At 42.8% G+C, this 14,116-nt stretch overlaps 1 protein-coding gene across 7 annotated transcripts in view; it reads left to right on the top strand.

Moving 5' to 3' along the window:
• The window catches only part of HECW1 (HECT, C2 and WW domain containing E3 ubiquitin protein ligase 1), a 200,662-nt gene that overhangs the window by 130,006 nt on the left and 56,540 nt on the right, over positions 1-14,116 (top strand). For 4 of the 7 annotated variants that reach the window (XM_081165080.1, XM_081165081.1, XM_081165082.1 and 1 more), the window contains 3 exons: positions 1,561-2,925; positions 7,498-7,599; positions 13,427-13,577. In XM_081165080.1, the coding sequence (XP_081021206.1) occupies positions 1,561-2,925; positions 7,498-7,599; positions 13,427-13,577 (1,618 nt within the window). The remainder of the gene's footprint in view (positions 1-1,560; positions 2,926-7,497; positions 7,600-13,426; positions 13,578-14,116) is intronic. The other 3 variants (XM_081165085.1, XM_081165083.1, XM_081165084.1) reach the window with 2 other exon arrangements.

Raw genomic sequence — 14,116 nt, 5'->3', positions numbered from 1 at the left:
CAGGATGGATCGGAAGAAGAGAAGGAAGAGGCAGGTCAGGCAAGTGAAGGTCCAGGCGCTTTCCCACCCTCGCCTGCACCTCTGTCTCCCAGAACCAGGAGGGGATTGAAGAAGAAAGAGCAGAGGCAGCTTCCACACAGGCGTAGTCTCAGCTACATGAACACAGCTTGTTGGAGGAAGAGACAAGCTGGTGGAGGGGGCATAGCCTCCTCTTGTTGCAACTGCTCCATAGAACACAGACCTGAGAATAACTGGGTATTTGGAGCTGTGGAAACTACTGTTAAGTGTCAGGATTGACAATAACTACCTGCCATGTACATCCCTTTGACTGGGGAGAGCCCCTTACATGGTGTGAGGAGGAGGGAAAAGATGGTAGGGGGAGCATTCCTAGTCGCCTTAACCATTTGCATTTTAGATATTTCCTAAACAAAAGGGCATAGTAGTTGCTTGACATAATCATTTCAAATATTGACTTAGAAGTAAATGGAGCCATTAAACCCACATAGGAGAATATACTTTAATAATATACCATAGGACATTTTAATTTTTAGAAATTGTGCATCACCACAGCATATGCTTATGCCTGTGTGAATCTGCAAAAGGATAGTAACAAGAAGTTAACCTCATGCATAAAACAAACAGATAAATTGTCTTCTATTTCTTGTTTACTTTTCTTGTATGCAAAACCAGAAAGATGGACCATTCTTGCCTCAATAAATATGGTACAGGCAACAACTGTTTTGCGCGGGGCTTGTGGTTCTTACCCCCACGCGTATCTGTGGAGTGCATGTAAAGCCCACTGCGCTCTGCCCCATTCCACCACCGCCACCATTCTGCCCTCTTTTCTGGCCACTTCCAGATTGCGGTGTTATGCACATTCATGGTCACACATTCTTTGAACGCACATGAAACAGGAGCTGCCTGTTTAGGAATTATTGTTCCAAGTTTTACAATACTTCAATGGCAATTCCATATTTACTTAGAAGTAAGACTCACTGAGCTCAGCTGGACTTACTTCTGAGTAAACATGCATGGGATTCCACTGCTAACCTTAAAGGTAGCTGTTTTAGCCATGGATTATTTTTTTTATGGTGAAAAGTGCTCATTAACTTACAATACAATCCTAAGCATTTGTAGCCAGAAGTGTGCATAGGATTTTAGCTAAGTTATGTTTGATACTATAGTGTATTCAGTTTTAAAAGATGTTAAGTATATGCTTTGCTTTAGTATCTTAAAACATTGCAGCATTAAAGCTAGGCTGTTAAAAATATATTATGATTTATATTTTAATTAATGATCTAAAATGTAAAAGTTTGTTTTTAATTTTAGGGTGTGGGGGAGTTTAACCTGGGTGTGGGGGAGTTTAACCACCCTGCTGTTAATGATATATGTGATGTGGCCTTTATTCCTGAGCATGCCTCAGTTGAAAAGCATCTGACAGCGGCTCTTACCTATTTCTGTTTAGGTCACAATAGCACAAGCCAATGTGATACCTATGCACATGATTCAGCAAATGGCTTTGCTTGCTTAAGTAACACCTTTCCTTCATGTTCCCAACAGATGATGAAGAGGTCTCTATTACTGCAGATCCTGAGTCAGCTGATTTCCAGGAAAGCACCATGAATATCTCAGCAGAGGATATCCTTGGTGAGCCTCCGTGCACCAGCACAGTGAGCTCAGAAAGTGCAGCTCCAGAGAAGCTAAATGGATACCCAGTGATCTACATCAATGTTGATAGCTCTGGTGCTGGGGAGCTCACCCTGAACAGCTTCCTAAAAGAAGAGCTAGCAGGAAATGGGGAGGCTGACGCAGTGCCAGCAGACACGGCTGATCCCTTGGAATCCATCCCAGGGGAAATGATGCCTTCCCTGAGTGCTATGGACCTCACTGAGCAACTGGCTCTGTTGGCATGCACACCCCCTGAATCTGAAGTTAGGGAAAACAATAAAGTCAATTCTGTTACGCAGGGAGACAACGACATCTTTGCCAGCATAGAAGCCTTATCAATTGATGAGGTGAGTGGGGATATGCAAGCTCTCAAGGATCTAGAGAAGAGTCAGGATGATGAGGGAGCTTCAGCCCAGGAGGAAGAAGAAGACAATGATGAGGAAAAGGAGAAGAACAAGCTGCAGCTGAGGACCACAGCGAAAAGGAAGAACAGGCCTTGCTCCCTGCCTGTGTCAGAACTTGAGACAGTGATAGCGTCTGCCTGTGGAGAGCCTGAGACCCCACGTACACACTACATAAGAATACACAATCTCCTCCACAGCTTGCCTTCAGCCCAGATGAGCAGTGATGATGGAGAAGGGGAAGAGGAACAAGGCAGTGTGGTAGACAATGATGAAGAGCTGACAGTCAGGGAAGTGTCAGAGAAAGACATGGCCAGCGAGACTGAAACAGTGTTAGCAGAAGCTCCCCACGAAAACAGAGTGGAAGAGGCCTCCATGGAGCACCTAGCTGACTTAAATGAACAGCAGCTGGATGGTGAAGGGCCCAGAACGGAAAGTGAGAGTGAGCTGAGTCCTAGGCCTAATGGTGATGCTGAGTGCGAAATGTGCGACACTTCCTGCTACAGCCCGTCTTGCTACAGCACTTCCTGCTACAGCACTTCCTGCTACAGTACTTCCTGCTACAGCACCTCTGGCCAGGACAGCACCAACCGGTTCTCAAGCCATACCCGATTCTCTTCTGTTGACAGTGCAAAGATTTCTGAGAGCACAGTTTTTTCTTCGCAGGATGATGAGGAAGAGGAGAACAGTGCTTTTGAGTCAGTGCCAGACTCGGTGCAAAGCCCTGAGCTTGACAGGGAGCAGGGGGACGGCTCTGCCCATTGGCCTGAGGAATTGGTAGCTCGTGGAGTGAATCTGCCAAGAACAGCAGAAAGCGTAGAGTCTCCAGTAGCAGGCCCAAGCAACAGAAGAGAAGGTTAGACTTGGAGGAGCAATACGTTGATTATCTATATTAGGCATTATGAGAGATAACTAATGACCAAGGTCTGGTCAGTTTTGTTGGGCAGTACTTAACACCCTGCTTGGGGGGAAAGAAACAGGAATTAAGTGTTCTTACACGGTCAGTTTATTTTTGATGTGACACTGGTGGTAGGCACAAACGATGCGTTGGCTGGATTCTCTTGGTCACGTGCATAAATGAGTTCCTACACACTTAACCTATATGTTGTGCATGTCACTGTAGGGAAGCTTAGGACTGCCACTTTGCAACCTGGACACCAAACACATAACTTTAAATCACCTGGTTCTGTGGGAGACAGAGCAGCTGTGCCTCTTCTCACCACTTCCCTCCTTGGTCCTGAGGTCCATCTCTGCTCCCTCACTGTTACGTGACACACCTGCAGCCCTACTCCCTACAGAAAGTAAGAGCTGTGTGGGGAGTACAAGACCAGGGAGGGAGGTGGTGGGAGGATTTCTGGTTGCTTCATTGCCTAGACCACCAGGAGATTTAAAAACATGTCTAGTTCAGAATCAGTAGTCCCTTCATAGCACTCCTTTTTTCAGTGGGGCTTTTTCCTGGCTTATATAAAAAATATTTCATTTCACCTCAGGTGTGTGTGTGTGTGTGTGTGTGTGTGTGTGTGTGTGGATGAGGAGAAAGAGTTAGCGCATGGGGAGGGCTACATCTTCATCTGGTGTATTAAGCTGCAGCAGTGTGCAACATGTGAGGATCTCGCTCAGTAGGACTTTGTGTGCCAACATCTAAATCTCTCTTTGTATTTGAAGTATTTTCAGACCCTACCAGTCATGTGACTTCTTGGCAAAACATATAAATCGTGGGGAGCAGTGTAAAAAGGGCTTCTTGTGGTGAATCAAGCCTATGCCGTATCATTGTGATGAAATGCTAATCTCCACAGTTAGATGAAAATGGCATGCTTATGCTTCACCTTTCAACCACCCCTTTCCTTCTGTCCCCATTGCAGAAGCAAAAATAACCTCAAATTTCATTTGATTTAGGCAACTTGATTTGCATTGTACTTGTGCACTGAGCTTTTTTGATATTTTGTAAATTTTGTTTGCTGTTTTGACTGCTTTTGTTGGGGGGGGAGGCAGGGCACACATTTTCAAAATGGTAAAAAAATAGCATAGATTGCAGTCTTTGCTTTTGGTTAGTTGAAAAAAGAACATGGTGGATAATCTCTACAGCAGGCCCTCCAGATGTTTTGGAACTACAACTCCCATCATCTCTAGCTAACAGGACCAGTGCTCAGGGATGATGGGAATTGTAGTCCCAAATCATCTGGAGGCTCGAGTTTGCCTATGCCTGCTCTACAGGTTTTCATATACCGTGTAAAGCAGATCTTTCCAAACTGTGTGTCACGACATGTTAGTGTGTCAGCTGCAGTGTGTAGGTGTGTCACCCGAACGCTCCCTGCGCTCCCCACAGGGCTGGAAAGGGGCTAGTTTAACCTCTGGTTTGCTAGTAAAACTGAATTACTGTGTCACGAAATGATGCACGTCTAAAAAGTTTGTAACCAACATGAAAAGTTTGGGAAAGTTTGGTGTAGAGCATGAGTCACACAAGGCATTTCTGAGCCACACAAGCTCTGTTGATGATCACATTATGTGAGCCAGGTAATCCCAGAGATGGACAGTCACAACTCCTGTGATTGTAGGAACAGTTAGATGCTGTAGAGAAGCTGGCTGCCACCAACTGCATGTGGCTGGTTATTACTGGAAGAGAATCGTGAACTAGCAAGTCAATTCCTATTCCCTTATGTGCCAGCACAACCAGATCAGGTGATTCGTTCACCATGTTTTCTCCCCAGGAATGCATACCCAGGAAAGTGTGGGGCTGCTTGTGTAGCATAAAATGTGCTTATGGATTTGCTCTGAAACCATTGTGTGGCTACTCCCCACACAGGGCCGGCCCACCCATGATCCACAGGGCCTCCAAGGAATGCATCTCCATTGTGGCAGCAATGGCTGTGGAGACCTTGAATCTCCTGCCTTCTCAGAAGCCACCCCTCTACAGCAGCCTCTTGGTGAATAGGAAGCGCAGCTGGTCTCCTCCCACCCCATGGAGGAAATTGCAGGGGCTGCCCTCTGGGGTCTTCTGGGCTCCACACCCACTCAGCTTGATTCAAAGTGGGGGGGGCTTTCCCCCACAATGACTTTTGATTCCCAGTTCAACTGTTGGGCAAGGTTGATTTGATTTCCCCCATTGTTCCCATTGTAGATCTTCACTCTCTTCTTCTCTGGTGGCGGGTTTGCCATTTTGTAGTTTGCCTTAGGCGCCAAAACATCTTGGGCCCACACCATCACCAGCCCAATTTTCTGAAGGTTAATCCTAGGACAGGAAGGAGCTTGTAGCACAACTCCTCCTACAAGGCTCGGGAATTCTTACAGTGGCTCCCAGGCCAACTTAGAGACTTGCACCAAGATTCTCTTAAGTGTGCCTTTTTCCCCCATTCTGTGCTCAGCCCACAGTGGACACCTTCCTCCTTGATCATTCATGGCTCACTTACTTGAAAGGGCAGGTGAACAGGGAGGATGAAGAGCAGGGCCAGGAGGCTACAAGGACAGGCAGTGGACCACACCATTGTGGCACACCACCAATATGATGATACTGACCCTTGACACTGGCCATCAAAGCAGTAAAATTAAAATCCAGCCTAATATGATTAGATACCTTTAGTTAGATGGAAGTAAGGTGGTAAGTAAAAGAGCAGCAGAAAAGAAGCCAGATTTTGGTGACCTAGAAGTAAACTTGAGTAAAGGTATTAGTTCTCTAGGAACTTGCAGTAAGCTTTAAAATACCAATTTTTCCCAGCATGTAAACAAGTGTGACTTATATAGATTCATCAATGGCTTTTGCCTGGGACATTTCTTTTTGTGGTTGTGATACCACTGAAGATCAGAGAACTATATATAAAATTGTGGAGGGTTGTTTTTCTTAAATCTGGCTCATTTTTTTTCTGGACAGTGTATTCAAACTGATTTTTATTAGGAAACCGAAACCAAATATTTTGTCAAATTCAAGCTTAATTTTTTTTTTTTTACGTGGAATTAAGTGTGTACATTTTACTTATTCAAACTAGGGTCATTTGAATTTTCCATTTTGTTTTGGCTGCAGTCCTAAAAGCCACCTAAAATTCTTTGCAGAGTAATGCAAACCCCTTGGTCTGTGCTGCTGGAGGGGGTTGGGGGCAGCAATGTGGACTCTGCCACCATGGAGAGCCTTGTTGCAGCTGCGGAAAGTGTGGTGAATGGAAACAGTACCGCTGGTGCTGTTCCATCCAGCACCTGCCAGCATTAGCTCCCAAAATGGACTGTGAGGATAGAGCACAGGCAGCCATTGACCTTCTGGATCCTAAGCAGTGCCATCCCTCCGAGTTCCTGGGGTTCCCGCCAGCTCCTGGGCGGCACAGCACAAAGTAAATTAACCTTCCCCACCATCTTCTGCCCTGGCCAGTGTGAGGGTTTGGGATGCAGCAGTTGCCCCATCACGGCACTCGGCCCTGCTGCTTCCCAGCCAATGTTTGGATTGCTGTTTAGTTTCTCTAACATCAGTTAGATGGCTGATAAATTATGGTTTTAAGAAGTATAACCTTATTTTCTGCGCACCCCACCCCCCAATAATCTCAGTCCTGTAGTTGGAAAGATTCTGACATTAAAAAATGTCCAAGCCAGTAATCAAGTGTTTCATTTTGGTTAAAAATGGTATGATGACATTACTACTACCCTCAGTTTTTTATTATTATTATGTACCCCTGTTCTAAAACATAATAGAATACGGGTAAATGACAAGCAATGGGATAAAACTGTTGATTCTGTGGGGTTTGAAAAATGTTCACTGAACCCTTCAATCCAATAAGAACTTGGCTATGTGTTTTAAGTTCTCAAAATAAGAATGGTATATTACTACAAGATGGTTGCAGCATCTCAAAGAGACTCTAGTGATAGCAGAACTTTATGAGTGACAGTTTGCTCAGATTATGGAGGCAAGAATACCTGCACTGAATGTTAGTATTCAGAAAATACTTCCATTTTGCTTTGGGCTCTACACTTCATCTCTTCTCTATCTTATCTCAGGTCCCCCTATGTTCCTTTTGGCTATCTTTGTCTCAGCTCAGTCCCTCTTGTTCGCTTATCCTTCTCTCGCTTTCTTCTCTCTCTCTATCATCTATCTATCTATCTATCTATCTATCTATCTATCTATCTATCTATCTATCTATCTCCTCTTATTTAATTTATAGCTGGAGAGGTCAGGGACTGAACCAAACCCATCAGTCCTTAGTTGGGTTTATATTGTAAGTCATCAACCCTACTATGCAGTGACTCACAAAATCTTCCTTTTGACTTCATATTTCAATAGTTCTTTGACTTGCACATTATTTTTAAAGAGGGCTTGAGGCAGCTAATACACCAGATTGCTGTTAGCCCTTATCTGAAGTTCTTCCAGTCATTTGTGTTTATAGCAGTGCATTTGTAACCACTGTGTGGCATCCATGAATGAACATGAACATCTTGACTGTCTTATCCATAGGTGATTGCCCTTTACTCCATAATTCTCAGCCAATCAACCAGCTTCCCTCCATGAGGTCTGACCACCATCACTACCCAGCCATTGATGAACCTCTTCCGCCAAGTAAGCTTTAGTTTCTTAAAAATATACTACTTTTTTCAACTCAAGTTTTCCTGTTTATCTGAAGGGTACATATAACTAGGTGTTATGTAAAAAACCCTGAAGAAAGTTCACCTGTTGTTCTGAAACTCTTATGATTCCTCCAGAATTACGTATGAGGAATGAACCTCCAGATTTGTTTAAAACTTCGCTTTAAGCAATTGAAGTTGCTCAAACTGAGAAGCCAAGTCAGAGCCAACAGCTTTGTGAACTGAAAGAAGTAGGCAGTTCAAACAAGGAATCGAGCAGCTGGTTCAGACTGCTGCTTCCTGTCCCCTAGTAGGCAATGGAAACATAAGCATATCCAACCAGTATTGTACTAACTGGACTGCCTGCCATGTACTTCCAGGCTCAATTCAAGGTTTTGGTTTTGATCCATAAAGTCCTTCACAGGACGGGGCTGACCCATCTGTAGGACGTTTTTTTCTGCAGAAGTCCACAGACTAGTTGTATTCAGGTGATCAAGTCCAGCATCATAGGCCATTGTTGCAGGCAGTTAGAACTACATTAGCAAGAGGCAAGGTTTTCAGCAGAGTGACCCCCAGACTTTGCAATGATCAATGAGGTGGAGTACAAATTGGGCTGGTTTCTATAAATCGTCCAAGGTTTCGTTTGTTTTTTAAGCAGACATTTGATTACAGTAAGCCTGCAACTTACACACATTTAACTTGTGTGCATTCAGCTTTAAAAGTGCATCAAAACTAAATAAATAAAAAGGGGCGGAAAGGAGGCAGGGTTCCAGGGAAAATAACTTTGGCAATCCCACTTGCCATTGAACCCAATAGGCTTGGACTACGTGCGCTGCTCTGGTTCGCCAGAAGCGGCTTAGTCATGCTGGCCACACGACCCGGAAGCTGTACGTCGGCTCCCTCAGCCAGTAAAGCGAGATGAGTGCCGCAACCCCAGAGTCATCCGTGACTGGACCTAACGGTCAGGGGTCCCTTTACTGGTTTTGGCTTTATGAATGATCCCTGGAATGTAACACCCATGTACGTTGCTGGCTTACTGTTGTTTATTGGCTTGTGTCCTGTTTTTATCATTGTTGTTTGCTGTTTTGTTTTATGGTTTTTTTCTTCAACTGTGGCAGTTTACCGTTTTTACAAGGACAGGATTGATGGCCAGTATAGCAGAGGATTCGATAGGGTATACCTCTCTCCTGTGAAGGTGGAAGGAAGTGGAGCTCACACCATAAAAATTATCTTTAAAAACTCTCTATAATTTCATTTTAAATACTTTGCCTTCACTCCGTTAGTGTATCCTGCACTTGATACAAAACTTTCTGGAAAGTTCTCACAAACATGCCTTGCAGAAGTGAATCAGAGCTACTGTTCATTTCAGCTAGGTTTTTGCAGGAAGTGGCCTTGATGTGTTTAATAAATCTTCAGCTGTTTAAAAAAAAAAGAAAAAAGATGAGGGCAAATATCTGGAGATAATTAATGTCACACTGAATAGGGCTGGGTAATTTCTGGTTTTCAGCATTGTGATATATCACAAGCTAAACTGCAATATACCAATATATCATGATGTCTGAAATAAGGATGGAATAATGTAAAGGCAAACTACTTAGGGGTCTAAAACTGATAATTTTTTACTTACCTGTAACATACAGTTACAAATGTTATTTTATAGTACAAATAATTTTTAAATTAGCACATTTTCTCTAAAATTAAATCTGTAGCACATTAGTAGCATAGATATCAAAGGTAAAGTGAGAATGTTCCCTAAATTTTTAAAATAGCATTATTTGACAGACAGAAGGGCCTCCCCTGAAGATCTCAAAACCTGGGCAATTTCATTTGAGGGAATATACAGGTAGTCTGTCAGATCGCTTGGATCTCAGCCATAGAGGGTCTTACAGGTCACAACCAGCACTTTGAATTGTGCCCAGAAACAGATGGTTAGCAGGGGAACTGTTATGTAGCCTGGTAACTGTTATGGATGCTCCCTAGAGCAGCCCCAGTCAAAAATCTGGCAGAAGCCCCTCAGGAAGGAACAGAGCCATTGTAAAACAGTGCCTCCAAGTCCCTTCCCAGTAGGATACCATCGGCCCAGAAGGATACCATGTCGATGCTACTGAAAGTCACTGAGAGGTCCAGCAGAACCAACAGGGACACACTCCTCCATCCAGTTATCAAGAAATCCACCAAGGCGACCAAAGCCGTCTGTCCTATAACCAGGTCTGAAACAAGATTGAAGTGGATCTAGATAACCAGTGTCCTCCAGAAACCCCTGGAGCCTAGATGGGATCCCAAAAATGGGATATTGAGATTGCCAACGTGGGAGGGCTTTTTCAATAGAGGTCTTATAACGGCCTCCTTAAATGTGTGGTAGCTCTCACATTTCCTAGGATCCTGTACATCCTAAGACTGTACAGACTGGAAAGTATTCATTAACAGATAGCATGTTAGTGGGGTGGAATTCCTGGAGTGGCAGTGACATTTCTGGAGCAGAACTTGAATATTTCTGTTTTGTCCTTCTGGGTTTATGCATTTTTCACCACTTTTAATATGCCTATTCTTCATAAGGAGTACCTAGCATCTTGCATTAACAAAAATGTCCAGTAGATGGCATACTCTGACCTGTAACACATAATACTGTTGCAGTCTTTCAGGTCTAAGATATTACTGCCTGGTTATAGAAAGTGCCCAGTGTGTTCAAAAACTAGGTAAAGTTTGCAAAGAAAGCTTTATGTTTTTGTTTTTAATCCAGTTACTTTGTTTTTGGTGACCTTCCTCCACTGGGCTGTGGATGTTCCCTAAACTTCATCACTGGATTTGATTCTTACTTTGTTGATGCAGTAAAGCCAAAGGAAGCCTTCAGTTGTCTGGAGCCTTAGCTGAAGTCTGCTGTAGATTAAGACAGAAGAAGGAAGTAAGAGAAGTTCATATAATAGGCAAATATGTCTCTCCTCCAAAATCTTTTCCAACCACTTTGCAAGTGAAGGCAAATTAGATTTCAGATTACAGCCGGATGGCCTACTGTTGTTTAGGAAGAATGCTTATGTGGACTCTGTACCTAAATCTATGAAGATTCTATGGATTCCAGTTATTTTCGGTCCTAGGGACCCTTTAATTCACCCTTCTACATTTTCATCTAATATTTTACTGATAGGTTTATTGGCAGTGTTTATTGTGGAGATTAATTGATACGAAATCCCAAGCATAGAAGTACAGTGGTGCCTCGCAAGACGAAATTAATTCGTTCCGCGAGTTTTGTCGTCTTGCGATTTTTTTCGTCTTGCGAAGCACGGTGTCGGGAAAGTTTTGGAAAAGCTTCAAAAGTCACCAAAGTCTTTAAAAACCTCAGAAAAGGCTACCACACCGCGTTCTATGAGTTGCTCCTCGAAGTCAAGTTGCAACTGTATTAACGGTGTTAAGAAAAAGGAAACAAACTTGCAAAACGTTTCCGTCTTGTGAAGCAAGCCCATAGGGAAAATCGTATTGCGAAGCAGCTCAAAAACGGAAAACCCTTTCGTCTAGCAAGTTTTTTGTCTTGCGAGGCATTCGTCTTGCGAGGTACCACTGTATAAACAAAGGTCTTCACTAATACAAATGGATATATTAGTGAATATCACTGAATCTTTAGTAGCTGTATATTCTGTGTCCCTGAACATGTCTGTCTTTCATGTGCCAGGCCAACTGAATAGTTGCTGCCGGAATTGAATTATTCAGTTTTCCATTTGATTTGAAAGCCACATAGGGATGATAATTCTCAGCGGCATGAATTTTTAAAGCACATTTTTTTAACTACACACTGCAGCCTGATCTAAAGATTTTTCATTTTTCTGGCATTTGTAATATGCCTTTATTGCTTCCTGAGTAACTCACCCTTAAGCAGGGAGAATCTATTTTATATCTGAAGGTGTAAACATGGATTATAGTATGCTTGACTTGATGGAGAAAGATGTGCTTGTCTTAAAGTATTTTTCCAGTGAAAGCCAAGGAGTGATGGTTAGAATTAGATGAAATCTTCCTGAAAGGTCTAGGGTATGACCACTTGGGAGAATTCAAAGGACTACAGAATATTCACAACAGCTTTTCTGGGACCTGAGAGGCAAGAACTTATGTGTACCTTTCAAAACAAAGTAGCCTGATATAACCACTGACTCCATTCCAGTTAAAATTCAGTGCTGTTGAAACAAATAATCTTATTGCTGTCAGTGAGATTTAAGCTGTAATCCTAAACACACACTTATAGGGCACATGAACCATTGTACATAGTGGAGTATGCATATGGATGTGACTGTCCTAAATACACCTACTTCAGAATCATGCCCGGCTCTTTGGGACAAACTTCTGAGAAGACATGCATACAATCTGCTTGAAGTGATGCATAACTGGATTGTTGCCACTTTCTGCCATTGTGTCCCCATCATCTTGGCAGGTCCCAACCATATTCTCCTTTTTAGCACTTGTATGTCAGCAAGCTCCAACTTCAGGTGCTTCACTGGCTGGGCTGTTTCATATGCTATGTTTTTTCTACACACAAACTCTATGTTAAACATGAAATGGCCCTAACTCTTTCACAACTGTCTGTGTTCTTTGCAATACGTTGTCCATCTGCACTGTTGGACAGATCTTCAATGTTCACCAATTATATGGGTACATGTACCATGTATTTGCAATCCTTCCCCACTGCTTGTCATGCCACTATGGTGCTATCCAATTAAACTGGCAAACCTCTAGCTCTGGGCTTTCAAGTGGGCATTAACCATTGTATGTGATTTGTGAGTGCTTTCTACATGATTCATTGCATTATTGCACATTGTGGCAGGCTTACTAGCCATAGTAATTCAAATATAACCTGGGCAGGAAATGGTGTCCCAAACACGGCATGTTTGTTTGCTATGTAAAGTAATTTAAGGTTGTTGATTTGGAGTCCAAAAATTCCATAGTGTGGCTTTTTGTCCAGCAAAGCATACGTCTACTTTTCAGCTCCTTCTACGCATTCCCACAGTTATGGGTAAAATATACCCTTTACTTTTTAGGGATCGCTCTCATGGGATAAAGCACAATTCCATAGATTTTCTAGCCCCCATCAGGGTCCTAAACCCTTTTAAAAATCCCTTTTAAAAAATGCATGTGATTTTGAGATACTGGCCCTGATCCAGAAAGACTTCTCTATGGGCAGGAGGTCCAAAGCACAAATCTCATGTGTATAAGAACCATTAATTTCAGTGGGTGGGACAAGCACCATTTGCTTACAGCTTTAAGACTGAAGACTGATTAGGAAGCTCAAGAAGTACAACTACAAAATTTGCATTAGGTAAGAGCCCCACTCTGCAGTGTTGGGATACACTGTCCAGTTCAACTTCCCTCCACCAAAAACCTGGGCACCTCATGGACTTGGAATTTGAACCCATGCTGGATCCATTTTTGCCTGTACTTTAGCTGGCAGAGCTAGTGCAGTTCAGGAAGTCCACATAATCCAAATGTGACTTGGGCACCGTATTGCCCCCACTTTTTTGCCAGGGTGGTGTTTCCTTTGCTTCTGGATTCCTTTGCTGTTAAGCATTAGAATGCTCCTATGCTGATGTTCTTAAACAGTGTGTTTTACAAGTTGTTGGTCACTTTTTAAATCTTGTATTTAATTTAGGAATGTCCTTTGATCAGAACCCTGTGCAGCAGTTGTTACTGTTTTCTTTTTGGTAAATATGTTTGCATAATACTATACATTTTGGGCAGGAATGTTTATATATCTGGATTCCCCTAATAATCTAGATTTCTGGATGTCCACAAATGACCTCATTTTCTGTCTTTTTCCAATTTCCTAAAAAACCGTTTAATGCAAGACTGGGAAGCTCGGATAGATAGCCACGGTCGGGTATTCTATGTGGATCATGTGAATCGAACTACAACTTGGCAGCGTCCGACTGCAGCAGCTACGCTTGATGGAATACGCAGATCAGGGTCAATCCAACAAATGGAGCAACTCAATCGGCGGTGAGTTAGACCAAATTTCTAAAAAAGTTCTAGCTGAAAACCATCCTATTTGCCTTCATTTCCCATGCCTATAGGATCTGGCACACTATGCAGACAAGAGACTGCAAGTGCAATCCTATACATGTCTGCTTGAAACTATGCCCCACTGACTCCAGTGGAGCTTAATTCAAGGTAAGTGAGTATATAATTGCAGGCTGGGAGTGTCATAAAAGGTGCTTACCAGATTAGAGGCAGCTTGCAGTTTCCAAGAGATTTGAAAATTGTATAAAGGGAGACACACAAAAAGATGTTCTCTCAAGGAGGGCAGAGTTAATATTACAACAGACACAGAGTGCCCCCCCCAAAAAACCAAGCATTGTTAAGCTTCCCTTCTGAAACAGCTAATATAATTTTCCCAATCTCCTAATATCATGGTCCTTTTGTTTCCCTACTTCTCCTCAAAATCACTGGACAATACACAGCATAAATGCAATCAGTACCAGCTTATTTTTGCGATTGTAAGTTGTTTTAAACTGTATTTTATATTGTATTTTAATGTA

The sequence above is a fragment of the Podarcis bocagei genome, assembly GCF_964188305.1.
Source record: "Podarcis bocagei genome assembly, chromosome: 12".
In the NCBI taxonomy this organism is placed as follows: domain Eukaryota; kingdom Metazoa; phylum Chordata; class Lepidosauria; order Squamata; family Lacertidae; genus Podarcis; species Podarcis bocagei.
The sequence above is the reverse complement of the archived record's forward strand: the minus strand, read 5'-3'. Positions and strand labels throughout refer to the sequence as shown.